This window comes from Rousettus aegyptiacus, unplaced genomic scaffold, assembly GCF_014176215.1.
Source record: "Rousettus aegyptiacus isolate mRouAeg1 unplaced genomic scaffold, mRouAeg1.p scaffold_m13_p_4, whole genome shotgun sequence".
NCBI classification, from domain to species: domain Eukaryota; kingdom Metazoa; phylum Chordata; class Mammalia; order Chiroptera; family Pteropodidae; genus Rousettus; species Rousettus aegyptiacus.
This window is the reverse complement of record NW_023416307.1, coordinates 70,035,996-70,056,638: the sequence shown is the minus strand read 5'-3', so window position 1 is coordinate 70,056,638 and position 20,643 is coordinate 70,035,996. Positions and strand designations below refer to the sequence as shown.

Sequence of the window (20,643 nt, the reverse complement as noted above, 5' to 3'; positions counted from 1 at the left end):
TAGGTGGCATCTAAGGCTCTTGGATCCCTGCTTTATATAAAGCCTTAATAATGCCATTTCCCCCCCTCTCTTATAGATGTTTAACTACTCTCATTACTCTCAGTCTTAGTCCCTGTCAGTGTTAGTGACAGTTTTGGTAGCAGTTGCTCAGATTCTCCTGGCACTCTGTGGTGTTTGGTCTTAGAGGGTATGGGGGAAGGGGCCCTCTGGGTTGGGAGTTGGGGGCTGTGGCTTAGCTTCGGTTTTGCAACCACAGCTGGTAAAAATCAACTGTTGTTTCTCTGCCTTCCACTTCTCTGCTTTCTGTCCTGATGACTAAGTCCTGCCGCTGGCTGTGCAGAAGTCACAATCTCTCCCAGGCAGGGCTATTCAGGGAAGTCGCTGCTCCTTCTCTCCCGGACCCCACCCCCCTCCCTACACAGAACGTTCTGGCAGCTACAAGAGACATTGTCTTTATTTCTCTCAGTCTACTGTCCGACACCTTGGGTTCTGACCTGTGGTAGCTCTTATGCACGGATCCCACACTCAGACATGCTGGTGTGCAGTTCAGGTATTTTTGGTTGAGTTTTAGATGTTCAGCTTATTGTTGTTTCAAGGGGTGAGATCTGGGGTACATCTCTCACTTCACCATGTTTCTCCAAACTCCTTGGAATTCTTGTTCCTCATCTTAGAAGAGAGGCTTTTAACTTTTCACCATTGAGTATGATGTTAGTTGTGGGCTTGTCATATATGACCTTTATTATGTTGAGGAATTCCTTCTATACCTAACTTGTTAGGAGTTTTTCTCATGAAAGGATATCGAGTTTTGTCAAATGCTTTTTCTGCATCTATTGAAATAATCATGATTTTTCATACTTCATTTTGTTAATGTTATGTATCACATTTATTGATCTGTGTATTTTGAACCATTTTTGTATTCTAGGGGTGAATCCTACTTGATCATATTGGATGATCTTTTTAACATATCATTGAATTTGTTTTGCTAATATTTTGTTGAGGATTTCTGTATCTATATTCATTGTGGATATTGGCCTGTAATTTTTTTTTTTTCTTATAGTGTCCTTATCTGGCTTTGGTATCAGGGCAATGCTAGCCTCTTAAAACAAGTTTAGAAGTGTTTCTTCCTTTTTAATTTTTTGAGAGAGTTTGAGAAGAATTGGTATTAATTCTTTTTTAAATGTTTGGTAAAAGCCACCTGGTCCTGGACTTTTCTTTGTTGGGAGGTTTTTGATTACCATTTCAATCTTCTTGGTTGTTATTGAACTGTTTAGTTTTTCTATTATTTCATGATTTAGTCTTGGTAAATTGTGTGTACATTTTTCTTTCAACTTTTTAAAATTTATTAAGAATGGTTTTATGGCAATAATTTGGTGTTCCTTAATGAAGAAAACATTTATCCTTGGAAAGAATGTGTGTCCTGTAGTGGTTGGGTATAATGTTCTAAAAATGTCAGTAAGGTCAAAATGATTATTAGTGTTGTGCAGATTTTCTATCCTTATCAATATTTTTGTCTGGCTCTCTCAAAAAAAGAGTGTTAAAATCTTTAACTGTAATTATAAATTTGTCTTGTCTCTCCTTAATTCCATCAATTTTTGCTTTATATTTTCGAGGTGCTGCTATTAGATGTACATACATTTATGATAGTGATGTCTTCTGGATGAATTCACCCTTTAGTCTTTGGAAATGTCCCTCTTTAACTCTGCTCTTTGTATATAACAATATATTCTTTGTTACGAAGTCTACTTATCTGATATCCAAACTTCTTATGTATATTGGTTGAATGATAAACACTTTTTTATTCATTTATTTTCCACCTATCTGTGCCTTTATATTTAAAGTATGCATCTTGTAGACAGCAAATTGGAGCACCTTACACTTTTATCCATTCTAATAATCTCTGTATTTTAATTAGAGTGAATTTATGTCTACCATTTTATATTTTGTTCTCTGTTGCCACTCTATTTTTTTATTCCTCTGTTTCTCTTTTCTTACATTTTGAGTAAATTTGATATTATTAGGATTCCATTTTAATTTATATGTTGGTTGGTTATTAAGCAGTATTTCTTGGTATTGGGGGAGGTTGATTTAGAGATATATTATACATCTTTAACTTTTTGTAGTCAACTTAGAATCAATATTTTACAACTTCCAATAAAATTTAAGAAATTTGTAACACCATAAATTCACTTGACATTCTGTCCTTTCAAGTTGTAGTGGTCACACATTACATCTATATCCATTATAAACCCCACGAGGCAGTGTTATAGCTTTTGCTTTAAATAAGATATATATATTTTTTTAGAAAATCAAGAGGAAGAAGTGTTTATATTCACCCACATAATGTTTGGGTGTTTTTTTTTTTTTTTTTTTTTTTTAGTGTTCTTCATTCCTTTCTAAAGATCTGAATTTTCATCTGGTGTCATTTCCCTTCAGCCTGAAAAGTTTCTTTTAGAATTTCTTATAGTATATGCCTTCTGGTGACAAATTATCTCTCTGTCTCTGTCTCTGTCTCTGTCTCTATCTCTGTCTCTGTCTGTCTCCCTCTCACTCTTTTTTCTGAAACATCCTTATTTTGCTTTTATTCTTGAAGGATATTTTCCTTGGATGTGGGCTAAAAGTTGACAGAAAATTTTTTCCTTTTAACATGGGGAAGTCATTTCACAAACTTGCTCCAGTTTCTGAGACATACTTAGTGTTTATATATTTATTTCCCTGTACATAATGTATTATTTTTCTCTGGTTGCTTTCAGGATTTTCTCTTTATTTTTGATTTTCAGCATTTGACTATGATGTGCCCATGTATTATTTTCTATGCATTTATTGTGCTTAGGATTGTTGTGCTCCTCGAATATGTTATTTTATATCATTTATGGAATTTGAGGAATTTTTGACCATTATTTTTTCAAATAGTTTTTTTGTCCCATTCTCTCTTTTCTCATTTTCTGAGACTCTAATTGTAGTGTTTTAGGCCATTCAATATCATTCCACAGGTTCCTGAGCTCTGTTCATTCTTTTCCATTCTTCTTTTTTGTTATTCATCAGATTGGATTATCAGAGTGATCTATCTTCAAGGAGTTGATTTTACCTTTAATCATCTCCAGTCTGCTGTTAAGCTTATCCAGTGATTTTTACTTCAGATACTGTACTTTTTTTAGTTTAAGAATTTTTATCTTTTTATAGTTTTTAATTTTGCTTAGATGGCCCAATTTTTGCTCATTATGAGTAATTTTTATTTTTACTTTCTTAAGTATGCTGTAATAGTTCCTAAATTTTTTTTGTCGGCTATATCTAGGTCATTTCTGTTAATCTCCATTGATTGTCTTCTTTCTTTTAGTATGGGCAATATTTTTATCTGGTTTAAGTAAATGTTCTCATATTTTAAAGTATGCAGATATGAAAGTCATTATAGCACACAAGCCCATAATCAAAATATTTCTTAATATCCACTTTCAAATCTTTTTTTCTATAGTTTCTTTTGAAAATCAGCCAAATGTCTCACATAGCATTGAAACGTCAGCTTTAATTTGAAGAGACATATTTTGTTTACTTATTTATTTAAAAAATTATCTGCAAGGGTGATTTCTACTGATAGCCATGTGTCATTAAAGAAAAGTTCAGCAAATTTGTATTACTTGTCTTTTGTAAAAGAAAAACGGGTATCTTATCAGTAAGTTTGATATCTTTTTAATATTTTGCTATGAAATAACCAGGGAAATCTCATGAAGTACAAAAGATCTTCATGGTTACTCTCCATCTCATTGTAAAGTACCACAGAGATCTTATTTTTGTAAAAATCAGTTGAATCAATGACATTCTGTAGCACTCCATACACCTCTGTTTCATCATCTTTGCTGTAATTGTTTGTTTTTGAATGGTAGGGTATATAAATTTCACGTGACTTTTTTTGTCTATAACTTAGCCTGGAACTACTATTTTTTATTAGATTCAAATCCTCCTCTCCATCAATGGCTAGCTTAAACTATTTTATACATACATTAGAGAAATAATTTACTAAATAGAATAGTTGTTCTACTAGAAAATTAATATTTTCCAGTAGAAATTTAGTTGTTTACTAGAAAATTAGTGTTTTGTATACCAAATTATTAAAAAAATCTATAATATACCCTAAGCATAAACATGTGAAAAATAGATATGCTTTCATCCAATTGTATAGCAAACTTTCCATATTGGGTAATGCTTTCTTCAACTATGCAATATTTTTGTTTCTTTCAATAGTATTTTATGGCAAAAGGATATATTTTAATTTTTAGCCATGTTTTCTCCCATGTATTTTTTCAGCTGTTTTCACTAAAAATAGGACAATATTCCTCAACAGTGTATGATTTTTCTTTTGTCCTTAAGTAGGAAATTTAATATGTATTACATATTTAGTAAAATATTGTAAAGGCCTGGATTAATTATTGCATGGTATCTTGAACCACTAATAAAAAAAAACTGTTGGCATTTGTTTTCATGTTCTACATGATTAGTGTGTATCTTAAGAATTACGGCTTTCACACTATTATTAACTAATATTTCGAGGTACCATATCTACTTAGGTTAATCTTTCAAGCTAGTGAGTATAAGTATATATTTTATAGAGGCTTCTTGATAATTTTGAATTATTAAAGCTGAAAACTTATTTGGAATTAAAGTATGAAGTTTAACATGATCTTATTGCCTTACACTATTTGATGCAACCATTAAAATTTTTTTTTCATAATTTTATTATGGAATTTTGAAAACACATACAAAATATAAAGAAGAGTATAATGAACTCGATGTGCTTATCATCAAGTTTTATTAATTATCACTGTGTGGTACATCTTCTTTCATCTATACGTCACCTCATATTATTTTAAATCAGTTCTCAGACAAAATATAATTTTATCTCTATATATTTATGTATCTTTAAAAATTACTATAATACTAAACACATAAACATTAATAATATATTTTAAACATTATAAATGTTTAGTGTTAAAATTTTCCTGTTTTATATTTTATTTTTGAATATAAAAGCAATGGGTTGAGAATACATTTTGGGAGTAGACGCTACAGTACTTTCAGTTTGATTGTATGTGAGAGAAAAGAGAGAGGAAGAGTTTGAGGAGGAAATGCAATTTTCGGGGTGAGTGAGGGTGTTGTATATTGAAATAAGGAAGGATACACAGGTGGTTAGGGTGAAAAAATAAAGAGTTCATTTTAAGATATTTGGAAATATCGAGATGGAAATGTCAAATTTTCATTTGGATGGATAAGTCTGGAACTCAAAAAAATGGTGTGGCTCAGAGACAAATCTGGGAATAGTTGTAGCATCTGGTTGACAGAAAGACCAAGTCTTGATTAGAAGGTTGGAACTTCTAACCCCACCCCAGATCTCCAGGAAGGTCAAGAGGGGCTGGAAACTGAGTCAGTCGCCTGTGGCTAGTGATTTAATCAATTATGCCTTTGTAATGAAACTTTCTTAAAAACCCCTAAATGAGGGGTTTGGAGAGCTTTCAGGTTGGTGAACACATGGAACTGCTGTGAGGGTACCCCACCCATACATTGCCCTTTGAGTTCTTCTGTTTGGCTGTGCCTGAGTTGTATCCTTTATAATAACAAGATAATGATAAGCAAAGCTCTTTCCTGAGTTTCTTGAATCTTGTTAGCAAATTATCAAACACGAAAGAAGGGGCAGGTTGTGGGAACCCTCTACTTCATAGTCTGTAAGACAGAAGTGTGGATAATGAGATCCCAGTATGTGTGACTGGCATATGAAGTAAGGGCAATCTTGTGAGACTGAGACTTTGACCTGGAGCCCTTAACCTCCAGGGAGTTAGTATCGGAATTAAATTGTAGGACACCCAGTTGGTGTCAGAATTGCTTGGTGTCAGGGGGACGAAAGCCTAAGTTACACAGCCTACACGTGGCAAACCAGGACTTGAACTCTGGTCTTCTAACTGTATTACCTACATGTAGCACTTTACATATGAGAAGAACATTGCCTCAACTCTTTTAGACAAAAAGTGCACAACAGCTGCCAACTGATAAACTCAAGCTGAAGAGTTGTCATGCATGATGAGAAGAGTGGGCGAAAGGGTGAAATAAAATCTCTTCCCTGATTCTGTATCTAAAAATTTATCTAACATTAAGCTATTATTCTATCTACCAGGGACTACAAATTTTTATCCTCTACACTGTCAGAACAAAAACCTTCCAGAATGAAGCTTCCAAAGTGTTGAAGTCACTGTCGTCATCTTCTGGGAGACTGAAGTCACTGCCACCAATGACCCCGCTTAGGCTGCGTGTAAGGATGTATAACATGCTCAGGTCACTGCCGGTTCTAAATGAACGCTTTAGGCTGCTGGAGCCACTTGTAGTTACCCAAGAAACAACACTCTCTGAAAGTGACCAAGCAAATGCAGACAATTAGACAGTAAAACTGTTAGCTTTTGTGGTCCTTTTTATTCAATGCGTGTGTGAGTTTTCACTTTCTAGTTCCTTTCTTTATTACCTAATCCTCCTGGAAAGTCTTTCAATATATTTTGCTTAAGGTTAGGAATCAAATAAAACCTTTTGTTTATTGTCATCAGGGATAATGAATTTGGATTTCTATTTAATAGATTCTTACCTAAGTGAGGTAAAGCATTCCACCCTAGGATTCAAAATAATTCAAGATTATTGTTACTCTTTATATCATTAAGTCTATGTGGCAAACTTTGATAAAATGTAGAACCTAAACGAATTCTTTTACAATTTACTAAAAAGGATATGCAGAGAAAAATTTACCTTCTAGAACAAAATGACTTCTGATGAACACTGTGGGGAGTTGTTTGTAATGTATCATGCTTTCGATCTGTGAATATTATAAATTTCTATGTACTTATACTTTTACTTCCAATTAAAAATTTTACACTGCTTTAACCTCTGGAAAGGGAGGTTTTTGTTGCTAAAAAAAAATGAAGAAACATGTTTTATAACCTAAGGAATTGGCTTTATGAGAAATGAGACATAGGAAGATTAGCTGGATATTTCCTTCTAGTTCTTGATATATCTGCCTTTTTATTGACACAGCTTCACGAAATGAAAAAGTTAGTCACAATTACCCCTTGTGGCTTTTAAAAGATCTAACTGCTTATGGAATTGTAAACACTTGAATTATAAATGGCTTCCTAAATAAAAAATAACCTCCATTGGGGTGGGGAGCACTCCCAGTGGATTTAGGAGATACAGTCTTTGAATCGCTATGTTCTGTTTTGTCATAAACTAGGCAGCTGCTGTGAGTGTACTGAGTTAAGGGACTAACAAATGTCAGGTAAGCTGTGGCATACCCTTTTCACCACGCCCTAAAATACATGTGTTTTTTATAGAAATGGTTGTAAATGTTGGATTTCTTGGCATCCAACAAAAGCTCATTTCATCTGTAGGATAATTGAGACCTTACAGGATAATGGGGAAAAAAATAAAAGGAAAAAAATAAAGAAAAGCAGTTCTCAGTGGTCAGTGTTTTTAGGGGTGTTATGGTACTATATCTAGAGAGGGGCTGGATACAGGGAAAATTATAAGGTGCAGTTGACCCACCCTATGTCCCAAAATACATATTCAAATGAAAATAAACCTTCAGTAAGAGCCACTTTAAATGTGAAAAACAAACAAACAAACAAACAAACAGACAAACCCAAAGAGCCACATTTAACCTGTGGGTGGAGTTTATGTGTTATTCCTTTGGTGATTTAATTTTCTTTGCACTTTTTTCAGCACTCTTGGGGTATAGCGACCAAAATTCTATATAATGCTCTTGGAATGGCTGCAGCATAAAAATGTTCAAGCTCTACATACATATTGTGGAGGCTAAATCAGGCAGACATTGATGTACCTACCCTGAAATCCTACCATTAGGAGATAATTCTGTTGATTTAAGCCTTTACCTCATGCACTGGTCAGGAATCTTTTCATGTAGTGATAAGATCCAAATCAAATTAGGTTAAGGGTCAAAGATAATTTAATGGCTCCATTAACTGTAAAGTCCAAAGGCCGAGTTGGTTTTAATTAGGGTGACCATGTGTTCTGGTTTGCCTGGGCCAGCCCCAACTTACGCCTGTTGTCCTGACTTAAGTATTATTGGGAGCCCCTTTACTTTCTAAAGTGTCCTGGTTTGAAACATAAAATAAAGGATAGTGCTAACTTTAGGTCTAGAGTTCAAATGCAAGGAGTTCAAAGAATGTGTTAAGACTCTTTTTCTCTCCCTGTTTTTTGGCTCTTTGTGCGTCTGTGTTTGGCTTCATTCTTAAATTGGGTATACATGGGTTGAAATTGGCCATCGGTATTTCTGTCATTCTGCCTTGCAAATTCCCATCAGTGTTGCCCATTGGCTGCAGCCAGCTAGAAGCCAGCTGAGCCAGTAACCGGTGGGGCTCAGTTCCCTGTGATATGAAGCAAAGCAAGGGGAGGGAGAGGAAAGGACCTAAGGACAGGCACAACTTGCTTGCTCACATGTCCACAGGCATGGGTTCAGCCTGGGTTACATACCCACTGTGAAGTGGAAGGATAGGGGTTGACTTGATTGACTGGATATCCTGGAGTGAAGAATAGATAGTTACACCAAGGAAGGGATGCTAGCACCAAAATGTTAAGGTGCTTCCACTATATTTCCTGGCAAAATACAAGTACCTCCTGGGAAGACAATCATTTTCAGGCTCATCAATCATGTCCTTTACTCTGAATGAGCCTATTAGATCCTCGTCTGAGCAGGGTTTGAATAGGGTAGGTAAGGAAAGCAAGAAATTATGTGTTGCCTTGGAAGTTGGGGAGCAAGGATGGAGACTGTAGAAACAGAAAGGTGACTTAAAAAAATTTCAGGAGAGACTTAGAGTACTGCAAAACTGGTTTTCATGACATTACATATGGACAACTTTCAAGGTTCTGATTTATGTTGTGTGATAAGAGTGCCCTAAAGAGTTTTTGTTTATGGCAGCTCATGTAGTTTCTTTGGGGGGACAAACCATCTTGACCTTTGGATTTTCTTTCCAGGTTTTTAATTGACAGTTCAGAGCTCACTGTTTAATTTAATTGTCAGAGTCTGGATTGCTTTTTTTCTGACCTTTTCCATTTTAAAGTTTATCTTGCTTTCTTTTTTCTGTCACCAACAAATGAACATTCTTCTCAGGATCATTGCTATCAGTTGGTCGTTGCCTCATCAGAAGAGCTTGGCATTCTTTGCTAATGTTTGAGAAACCCAGGCCAGAAGTGCTGACTGGGTTATACCAGCCTGGCAACCACTGTAGCTCTCTGGCTCTGTGGAACCTCCTTCATGTGACTCTGGGCCTTTCAGCACCTGGCTCCACAGAAGAGGTCCCAAACAGAGCCACTAGGATTAAGTTCTACCCTGGGGACAAAGATGGAGGGTTGGGTGGGGCAGGTTACATTTACATTTATATTTTTCAAACACTGTGCTAACCAATTTATAATTATTTTAAAAGCTATTCACAATGTATGTATTTTTAAAAAGCAAAATTTGTAATTCCATAACCAAACATATCAACAATGTCTGTTTTTCCATGTTACTTCATGCTTTCTTTGATTAATAAGAAATTCACATAACTGTAATAACAGCAAATGAAATTTTATTCTGATTTTCATTTAAAATTACCCAATAAAGCCATCCTTATAATAATTAATGATTTCATAATGTAGCATGATTTACTAAGTTGATTTCTTATTGGATATCTACATCATTTCCATTTTTAATACTGTAGTGACACAAGATGAATAAATTACTACACATACTATTCCTTTCTTTTTAGTTATTTCCTTAAGATGAATCTCAGGAATTCCTTTCCATTAGAGTTATTAGCCCTTTAACAACTACATTTGATGAACATATTTTCCCTTAGTTTATTGTTTTCTTTCCCTTTTAATATAATGAAATGCTCACTCTGCATTTAATTCAAAATATCCAAAAGATTTATAGATCATTTAGCATTTGTTGAGTTTATATGTCCTCATACAGGCAGTGTAATTTTCACTTTGTGTCAAGGAATATGTTAGGGACTATGAAGAAACTTCTAAAATGAGGAACATGGACATAAATATGTCAACTGAGGCCAAATAAATCATGTATGACAGACACATGACATGTCTACCCTTTCATTATATCATTCAGCAGTTGGCTTGGGTTCCATGATAAAGTTATTTTCTCCTCTCAAATATGTTTTTGACTCTTTGTGTCCATCCACCCTTTCTTAAAAATAAAACATTAAATCTTGGAGAAGAGAGGAATAGGCTATATTAGCAATTTGTTATTTATTAACACACACACACACACCAAAGATTGAAAGCAGTGTTACGTATGCATCATCTATATTACTTCAGTTACTTATAAGTGAACTATTAAAACACGTATTTGAAAACAGTATATAAAATTTGCTGAAAAATTGATTAAGTAAGAAAATCAGGAGTAAGGGAAAATAATCATAGGAGCAAAAAGTAAGAAGCCAGGGATAAGATTCGTACCCAAGAAACATGTCATATAGTCTCGTATTTTTGCTAGGAGTGGGCCACAGACAAGACCATAAGCTTCCTGACACCAGATATAAATAGGGAAACATGATCAAACAAGTCGAATATCTCAACAATTTAACAAACAAATGAATATTTCTTAGGAAAACACATAGTTATTCCAAAACTACTTGAAATTGGCATTGATAAGTTTTCTTTAAAATGTCCACATGGGTATATTATTAAATGAGAGGCAAACTATTTTGAATGAACAAAAAAGCTACCAAATTGGGAAATACAGCATGTTCACATCCATGTTCACCAGTGTGCTAAGTGCACACTGAACAGTCATGGTGATGTTCGATATTGCTCCAAAGTTATACAATATTATGTATATACAAAGATACACACTTAATGCACCTCAGGAAAATTCAGTATTACAAGTAGGCCGCTGAAAACTGTTTTTTGTTTTGTTGTTTTAAAAATATTACAATGGTTTTCCTTATTTTGGCTATTGGAGATAGTTTTCTGTTTTGTTTGCTTTACATTTTATGTTAACTGACATATAATTTACGAGAAATAAAATGCATCCATTTTAAGTGTACAATTTGATGAGTTTTAACAGATATGCACACCTGTGAAACCACAATCCCAAACAAGATTAAGAACATTTCCATCCTGGTGCTCCACCCCAGTTAAACCCTTCCCCCATCCCCAGCTCTAGACAACCACTCATCTATTTTCTATTACCATGTATTAGCTTTGCTTGTTCTAGAATACCAATCTCACTTCTTTCATTCAGCATATATTTGCGAGTCACTCATGTTGGGTGTATCAGTGGTTTGTTTCTTTTTTATTGCTGAGAAGAATTCGGTTGTTTTGAATTTAACAAACAAATGTAACAGAAACAAACTCATAGATGGAGCACAAACTGATGGTTGCCAGATGGGAGAGGGGTTGGGGGCTGGGTGAAAAGGTGAGGGGATTAACAAGTACAAATTGGTAGTTAAAAAGTAGTCACAGGGACGTAAAGTACAACATAGAGAAAATAGTCAATAATGTTGTAATAACTATGTATGGTATCAGGTGGATACCAGATTTATGAGAAGGATCACTTTGTAAGTTATATAAATGTCTAACCAGTATGCCGTACCCCTGAAACTAATACAATATTGAATGTAAAAAAACGGGAACCATGAGTTACAGAAATAAATAAGATATCATGTTGCTCTCTCTTTTTTTCAGAATGACCTTTTTCATGTATTATTTTTTAACTTTGATTTATTTTTATTTTTTTAACTTTTATTGTTCAATTAGAATTGACCTTGATTATTATTTTATATTAGTTTCAGGTGTACAGCATAGTGGTCCTTAAATTATTATTATAGTCTTGACTTTTTTTTCTTGTCATTCTGGTTGGGTGTCCTTGGCTTCCCCATTCTCTTTACCAGTGGTTCAATTCCCTTCTTCATCCACTCTGCTGATGCCTTCTAATATACTCTTCATCTCAGATAATGTACTCTTCATTTGACTGAGTCCCTTTTATAATTTCCATTTCCATTTTCGTTTTTTATCCCTTTGTTAAAGTTCTCACTGAGTTCATCTAAACTTCTTCTGAGTTCATTGAGCATCTTTATAACCATTGTTTTGAACTCTGCATCTATTAGATCGCTTGACTCCATTTTTCCTGGATCTCTGTTCTGTTCTCGCATATGGTTTCTGCTCCTTTGTTTCTGCTTTCCATTTTGGCTGCCTTTCCATGTCTGTTTCTATGTACTAAGCAAAGCTCCTAAGTCTCCTGGTCTTATTAGCATGGCTTTGTGCATTAGGTGTCCAGAAGCACAGTTTACTCCAGTCTGTGCCCCTCCAGGGCCAACTGTTAAGATTCAGCAAGCAATCCACAGATGCAGTGCTTATAGTTGCCTCAAGAGGCCACACCAGAAACCAAGATCAGCTGCCACCAGTGTGGTTGTTGGCACTGCTCAGAAAGGTACACAGGACTCTCCAAGGACACAACCGGATATGGCTTAGGTTGGCCCGGGAGTTGGGGAAGATAGCGTTTCAGGGAATATTCTGGGTGGAGGGACCTCTGCTATCCAGTTTGTTGATATCTCATCTATGCTGGTGCTCAGTCCACACACTGGGACGGGAGAGGGCTCAACAGAGGAACAATGGATACCCTCACTCCAACAACTCAGTGTCCCCTGTAAGTCCCTGGTGACACCCCGAGCAACCAACCTGGAGCTGGTGCTGACAGCCAGTGAGTCCGTCACTGCAAAAGTCCAGTTGCAGACATGGCCCCTTTAAGAGGAACATTCACAACTGTATCTTGTTCTGTCTTGGGAAAAAAAAGAGTTTTTTGGATAGACCACATTTTATTTATGCATTCACCAGTTTATGGACATTTTGTCATTTTCAAGTTTTGAAAACTATAAATAAAACTGGTATAAACATTCTCATATATTTTTGTGGACATGTGCTTTCTTTTCTTTTGAGTCATAGAGTAAATGTGTATTTAACTTTGTAAGCAACTGCTAAATTGTTTTTCGAAGTAGTGGTACCATTTTATACTACCAATAGCAACATATAAATTTTGGAGTCAGTTTTTAGAGTCTTGATTTGTGAATAATTTTAAAAAGTAGAAATAGGTTATAAACACTTTTTGAAATCTATTGATCATGTTTCTGAGAAATCTCACTGCTTAATACATTAACCTTTTATTTTAACAAAGAAGAAAAAATAAAAGCAAAGCAGAGTGGTATGATTTAATGCTGTTATCTCTTACAAACTATATTTCCTAGAGTTCTACATTTCAATTCTTTTTTTTCTTCCAGTGGACCTTTGTTACACGTGGAAGTATGACTGATAATTTTCTGAACTTTGATATAAGCTTCTAAGAAACCATGATATTAACAGTTGAGACCTGATTCTCTGCAATAACAAATCAAGATGATTTTTTCTAGCCAAAGTACTTACCAAGCAATTGCTGATTAGGAAGCATTCTGGACGAGGAGTTGCGGTACCAACTACAAGTTATGTGACTTGAGGCAAGAGATTGGCCTCTGGGCATAAGCCTGAGGCTCTACCTTCATAAAGAGATGGGCAGGACTAAGTGAACTCTAAATTCCCTATCAGCTCTAAACTTTGACTCTAAATGCATGCTTAAATTATTTTTAATGAACTCAAAATATTTTCCCATCTAAGTATTACAAAAGTATATTTTCTATAAAAAGAGAATATAAATTAGAGCATGCCAGATAGAGCCAAAGTCTCCTCGGATTAATTTCTACCAAACCTAGTCCCCATCTCTCCTGTTCCTTTCCCTTCTCCCCTCAAGTAATCCCTATAATAAGTTTGGTATATGTCCTTCCAGATTTTAAGAAATAGGTATACACAGAATTATATACCCATAAAATTTAGTCTTGTGTGTGCTTCCCCCCCCCCTCTTTTTTACATAAATAAATGATATAGGGAACTAATTCAGTGGTCCCCAAGACCACCTCTAGGTTCAATGATTCAGTAGGAGAACTCATAGGATTCAGCATAGAGTTGTATTTATGGCTAAGATTAATTATAGCAAAACAACATAAAGCAGAACTAGCAAAGAAAAAAATTGCATCGGCTGAAGTCTGGAGGAAACTGGGCACAAGCTTCCGAAAGTTCTTCTCTGGTGCAGTCACACAGGATGCACTTAGTTCCTCCAGCAATGATTTGTGACAACACATGTGAAATGTCCACCAAGGAAGATCATTAGAAATTCAGTGCCCAGGTGTTTTATTTGAGGCTGGTCACAAAGGCACCCTTTGCCTGGCATGTACCAAAATTCTAGACTCCCAGAAAGCAAGCAGGTGTTCAGCATAAACCACATTTTTTTATATAGTTTAAGAACAGTGTACCATTCCTATCAAAGAACAGTGGGAATGCTCCCAAAATCCAATTTTCCAGACACCAGCTATAGGCCAACCTTGTAATGCAGTCTTTCTAAGAACGAAGTGGTCTCAGACTGCTATGTTAAGTCTTTTCTGTACAATAGCATAGCTTTCTGTAACTTGCTTTTTTCACTCAATAAAATGTTTTTGAGATCTAACTGTACGTATGTTATGTTATTTTAATTGCTCTATAGTCTTTTACTTGAAAATAAAACATTGAGTATCTGTGTTCTTATGTGCAAAGGTTTCTTGGGTACCCTAGAGATAGAATTGCTGGATCATTATAGAATTAGGTATTTTAGATGTTGATAAGTATTACCATACCACTCTTTAAATAGTTCATATCAATTTATGCTCCCACAACAAATTATAAATGTGTATTTTGCCAAACCCTTTTCCATAGCGTTTTGAAACTTTTTTGATTTTTATCAAACTAATATGTCAAAATGACATCTCATTGTGGGTTACTTTGCATCTTTTATTATGAGTTTTTCTTCATTGAAATAAATGGCTTTTTGAGAATGCCTTGTTTAATTATGCATTTCTATGGAGGGACTAAAGGCAGGATCATTGGCATAAATGTTACATTAGAGATTTAAGAGTCTCCAGGCACACAGGGTTTGATTTGATATGTATGATTTCTAGAATCTGACCTCTAGGTTTCTTAAATGAGCTGAAAAAGCTACTCTTAATCAAATTAAAGTTGCGAGATCTCCTCGTACATCCTGTGGCATTAGTCTTTCAACCTAAATTATGACAGAGTGCACAGAAATAACGTAGCATTGTCTCCAAGAGACATAAATGAAGAAAAGTGGACAATTTCAAATTACTCAGAGATAAAAACCTATGCTGCTAGGGTGTTAGGAACTCATAAATAATGGCTGCTCACTGTTTCTGGAAGCTTGGCCTATAAAATGGTGGGGAACTTACTTTTTGTTCTTTCATTCAATAAATATGTATTGAATACCTATGAGGTGCTAGTCTCTAGGATTACAAAAGCTAGGAAGAACTAGAGCAATTTCTCTTAAGAGTGGTTGGATATAGAACACATGGTAAGGCAAAAACATTTTAGGGTCTCAGTGATGTGCAGCTGGTAGAACAGACTGAGGTATTTTGCTTAGCTGGTACCAAGAATGACTCACTCAAAGTACATGGTCAAAATATCATATATATTTTTTTCATAATTTCTGCATGGGCTGGCAGCTTCTTTTGTTTACACAAACAGGTCTTTATGTTTGGCCAGTGGATGGGAGGCTGACCTGACTAACAGGCCCCTATTTGGTCTTCATGTGCTTCCCCTTCTGTTTGGTGTTTTCTTACTTAGCTGACTGTTGCCACAATGGAGCTGATTATCAGGAGGGACATAACATCTCCTTTAAAATTCTTATCCAAGGAGAAACTTTCATCCTTTCTTGGATTCCCCTGAGGGTAGCTAAGATGATTGAAATTTTCAAAATGATTTATACTAACTACTAAAGGAAACATGATGAAACACAAATTTCAACTGACTTGCTTACAAGGCTCACAGTCTTTGTCCCATTTCCTGTTCACTCTGAGAATCTCCCTGTTTCATTCTTAAGATTTCTCTCTCCTACTTAAAGAGTTCTAGTCATACAGATTTTCAGGGAGAAAGAGTAGGTGGTAGGTAAATGAGTTGACTGCCTCTTCAAAAGCACAGTACAACTATAATCCTTCTCCAGATGTCTGTGAAACAGGGAAAGTAACCTTCAAATGTGGATTCTCATTCTCCCCTTGCAAAAGGTGGAGTCAAAGGCATTTCCTTACACTGCATATCCTTTCTTCAAATATTTTCATTCTCCAGATTTCTGATTCAAGGCTATTTTGGTGTTCATTTAAAACCAAATTCACCTGGGCATAGGACAGTGGGCCAGGTGAACATGAAGTTTAGTTTATGCTGGTTCAGTACCTTCCTAAGCTCCACACTTTAATGCTGTTAAATTCTATGGAATTCCTAGAACAATCTTCTTAATGGTTTGTTTGATGCTTATGTCAATAAATGTGAACATAAGTGCTTAGTAAGTGGTAATTATATGATAACTCAATCTTTTTGGCCTTACTAACAAAAAGGCATCAGTAACTAAAAATCAGTCTACACATGCTGTGGGAGAAACCATTCTCTTGGTAAGTGTGGTAACTGGTTCAATTCAGGTTATTGCTCTATAGCCAGTTATCACCTGCATTTTTTGGGAGCCTAAGTAGAGAGGCCTGTCTCATCAGCAACTGTGGGCACATTACAGAAACAGTATTAACTATTTCATTGACTAAATAAATATTTGTTGAATGCCTACTATTCACACACAAGGCAATCAATGCCAGATGTTGGGAGGGACAGAAAGAATATAAGTACTGACTTCAAACTGGGTGGTGGTGGGAGTGAGGGTGAACAAGATACCCAAAGACAGAATTATACATAAGGATATGGAACGATGACATGAGATTTCATAAGGAACTAAATGTTTAATTGTCAAGTGTTTGGTACAAAAGGTCAGGGTTATAATGTCTTCTTTATAAGATCACAAAAGATACCATTTACACTTCCACCCTCAATAAAAAATCTTAATGATACTAAGAGTTAGCATTATCTTATACAACTAAATATTTGCATAATCTACTATTTAGCACACCATGTATTAGCATATAATGAGAGATACTCTCATACAAGAGACATATACAAGAGGCACATGGCCCCAATAAAACAGGGATCAGTTTATTTCTCCTCAATGGCAGGACTCTTGAGTGAGTGCTCTTTTATTGGAAGCCTAAAGAGAAGAAATCTTTCCCCTTATTCCAGACTAAGGTTCATCCTCTTAATTTCCTGTCCCAGGAGCTGACCTCTTTTTAGGAAAATTGAAATTGATATAGTTCATTTCCTTCAGGGAATATTTTATCTCTGCCCATATTTGTGTTTTTATCCAATCTCAAACCAACTCGAAGACCTAAGAACACTATTATTGGACAGCAGTTCATTTCCCCAAATCTGGATTATTCAGTTCTAAATAACAAGCAACGAAGAACAGTTTTTGGAGAGAACCAGGAACTTTCCCCATTCCTTCTATAGTCCTCTATTCCCCAATTCCTGCAAGCAATTGCTCAAAGAATAATAGACAGTTGGAAAATTCAGAAGCGAAAAGCCTTCTAATTTCGCTCTCAAATAGATTTTTTTCATAGGCTTAAGACTGCAAAATGATCACACTATTTATAGCACTAAAACGAATGACTTCTCACCCTCGATTCACTTTACCCCAAGTCTTGCCATCTGGTGAGTAACTGGGGATAAGGTCGATTCGAATCGCTTTTTGCTTACTCTTAGCAAAAGTTGCTTTCAACTTTTAAGATAGCGCTCCTCCAACCTCCAGATCTCACCCTCCCCCCGCCAAAAATGTAGGGGTCAGTCTGAGCCACAGCACTTCTTACGTAAACACACACAAAAGCTTTAGGTAAGAGAGAAGGGAAGAGTATCTGGGGCACACTCAAATGCCTTATCTTCCCAAAAGGCTTCTGGGATACGTAATCAGGCTTTTCTTCCCAGACTTTATCCTTTACACACTCATAGCTTTGTCCTGTCTTGTAAACGCCACTAGAAACTCCGTGTTCACAAACTGATTCATCCTCATCCCCAGCACAGTGCTTGGCAAAGCGTAGGCGTTCACAAATGAATGAATGAGTTTGTAGCAGAAAGGCAAGAAACGGTTAGTTTTTTTTTGGATACGACAAAGAGAATTACAATGGTCACAAAACGACAAAACGCAAACTTGTACAAATGCTCATTCTCAATCTGTCCTCAAAGATTCCAGAACTGCACACCACGCCCCGCCCACGAGTGAGAGACGGGAAATATTGTACTGGCTTTCAGGAAAACCGGAAGTTCCCGGTCACGCCGCGCGCATGCGCTCATCGTTCAACTCGCACTTCCTACACACTGTCACCCAGTGAGAAGGCAGAGACTCCGGCCCACGCAGGCTAGAGCCGGGTCAGCCCCCGCGTCCCCGCCACTGCGCATGCGTTTCGCATTGGCCCTCTCGCTGTGAGGCGGGGCGAAAGGACAGATCATTTTTCTTGCTCCCGCCTTCCTCTTCCCCCACCTGCCACGTACTGGGTCTGAGCTCTCGCTAGGCTCAGTGGGTCCGTGCGATTGGCTGAGGCCCTCGCGAGCCTAAGAGCGAGGTGCGGCAGCTGCGGAGGGCCGCCGAGTGGGCCGTGACCGCAGCTTCTTCCCGACGCCCCACAGCCTGACGGCCTTGCACCGGTCCGGTCGGCAGAGACCTGCGGAGAGGCGGCAGCGGCGGCTTTGGCAAGCCGGTACGGCCGCTGGAGACGGGGGCGCGACCGCGACCGCTCTCGGACAAGGCGGGCGGGAGACGAGGAAGCGCTGGGAGGGCCTCGTTCGAACCCGCGGGCACCGGGCGGGTGGGGACGGAGGGGCCGTGGGAAGGTGCTGGAGGCTGGGAGGAGGGAGGCCAGGTGCGGCCTCGCGTGAGGGCGAAGATACGGAGGGGGAGGGGAGGACACGGGGAGAGAGGGGTCCCGCAGGCTGCCTACGGAGGCTGGAAGACGGGCCTTAGGAGGCTTTGCGGGGAGTTTGGGCCAGCGAGTGCCCTCACGCTTACTCCGCCTGGCTCCGAGGGGTCGAACTGCCCGAGGGAGAGGAGAGGTGATTTGGGAGGCCTGGGAGTGGTCGAGCGCTTAACTGCAGGAGGGGATTGTAAGGGTGAGAGTGGAGAATTGCGCCTCTGGGAATTAATTGATTGGGGTCACTTAAGAGGAACCTCGTTCCTTGGCTTTGTCATCGCTGTCTGGAGGCCCAACCTAGTTTTGTAAAGAGGATGATAGCTAACTCTAGAGTTTGCTAAGCACTATACGAAGTATTTTAGATGCACGATGCTATTTAATCATCACAAGGGATCCTTCCAAACTTAGATATTATTATTCCCATTTTGTTTATAATGCCGAAGGACTGCTAGTGTGAATGTTTACCATCTTACTATATTGCCTTTGGTCAGGCAGAATTGGAGGCTCCTTGCTTTCTTTGGAATAGGGTTGCTTTTTGCTTCGACTTTATTAAAGGAAGTTAGTTGCTTAATCACACCCATCTGAATTTCAGCGGGGCTCTACCCACAGGGTTAGTGGAGCTGGAGATTTGGCTGCTGAACCTAGCTCTAGATTTTGGTTCAAGGGGCAGGCATCCTAGGTCTCCTTGGGCATGTCGCTTTATTCTCTAATGCTGAGAACAGTTTCTGTTGGAAGATTTCATAAACTGTCATTTGTCCTTGGGCATGTCTCTTTATTCTCTGGCGCTGAGAACAGTGTTCCTGTGAGAAGATTTTATAAACTGTCATTTCTGGACATCAGAGGGAGTGGGGCAAGGACAAGATGGGAGAAGAAAATGCTGTAAGGAATTCACCAGCAGTCCTGGGAACTAGTAGCTAGAGAAAAAGAGGGCTTGAATTCTGTTACATAAAAAAATGTAGAGATGGGATATCCGGTGGAAAGGGAAATTCTGTTGTACCTCTCATTTTGTGTTATTTGTGTATGCCTTGAGATGATTACATAAATCGACAACTTTTGGAAAGAATTCCTGGTCACAGGGAGTTTACAGTCCATGCGAAACACCAGGAATAAGTGAATTTGCAGGCAAACATGGGAGATACAAAGTGAAAGAGACTCAGTGTTTTCAGATTCCTTGGTGAGCAATAGTCCCCCCACAGTCAAAAGGACATACATACTATCAGTAATATTCGCTGGAAATTTCTTACCTAGGAGTATGTCTGCTTTGGGGAGTTATATCTAGCTACATAAAGAAGGTACATGGTGAAGGTCTGACTTAGGAATTGACCTGATAGTAGACCATGCTTCTTCCAATTCCTTTACCAGAACTTTATTATTCCTCATTCATCTTTTGTTCAGAGAACAAAAAAAAGTCTTTACCTACTATATGTCAGGCTTTATTCTTAGTGCTGCTGAGAATAGATAGTATCATCTGGCCGAACTTGGCCGAACTTAAGCCCTGGTCCTCAACTACGTTATTGTTGATTTACACAACCTGTGGGTAGTAGAAGGTAACATTGATTTTCTGAAGTTCTTTATTATTCTGAGGCTGCAAGGCAAACAAGGTGGAAGCTTCATCATCTTGTTGAAGTAATTATACTTCTGCGCTTGGCACAGATAGGTTTTGAGTAAATTTTTCCTGAATGGAGAGGGCCAGTTTGGCTAA

General features: G+C 37.4%; 2 protein-coding genes across 5 annotated transcripts in view; both read left to right on the top strand.

The window, feature by feature from the left end:
* ADGRG7 (adhesion G protein-coupled receptor G7) overlaps positions 1 to 6,480 on the top strand; it is a 66,958-nt gene extending 60,478 nt beyond the window's left edge. The window contains exon 16 of the mRNA XM_036219645.1: positions 6,158 to 6,480. Within this exon, the coding sequence (XP_036075538.1) occupies positions 6,158 to 6,418 (261 nt within the window). The 3' untranslated portion in view covers positions 6,419 to 6,480. The remainder of the gene's footprint in view (positions 1 to 6,157) is intronic.
* Positions 6,481 to 18,452: 11,972 nt separating this feature from the next.
* Positions 18,453 to 20,643, top strand: part of TFG (trafficking from ER to golgi regulator) — a 37,829-nt gene continuing 35,638 nt past the window's right edge. For 2 of the 4 annotated variants that reach the window (XM_016144724.2, XM_016144722.2), the window contains exon 1: positions 18,499 to 18,731. The gene's annotated coding sequence lies outside the window, so the exon portion shown is untranslated. Of the gene's footprint in view, positions 18,732 to 20,643 lie in introns of all 4 variants that reach the window. The other 2 variants (XM_016144721.2, XM_016144723.2) reach the window with 2 other exon arrangements.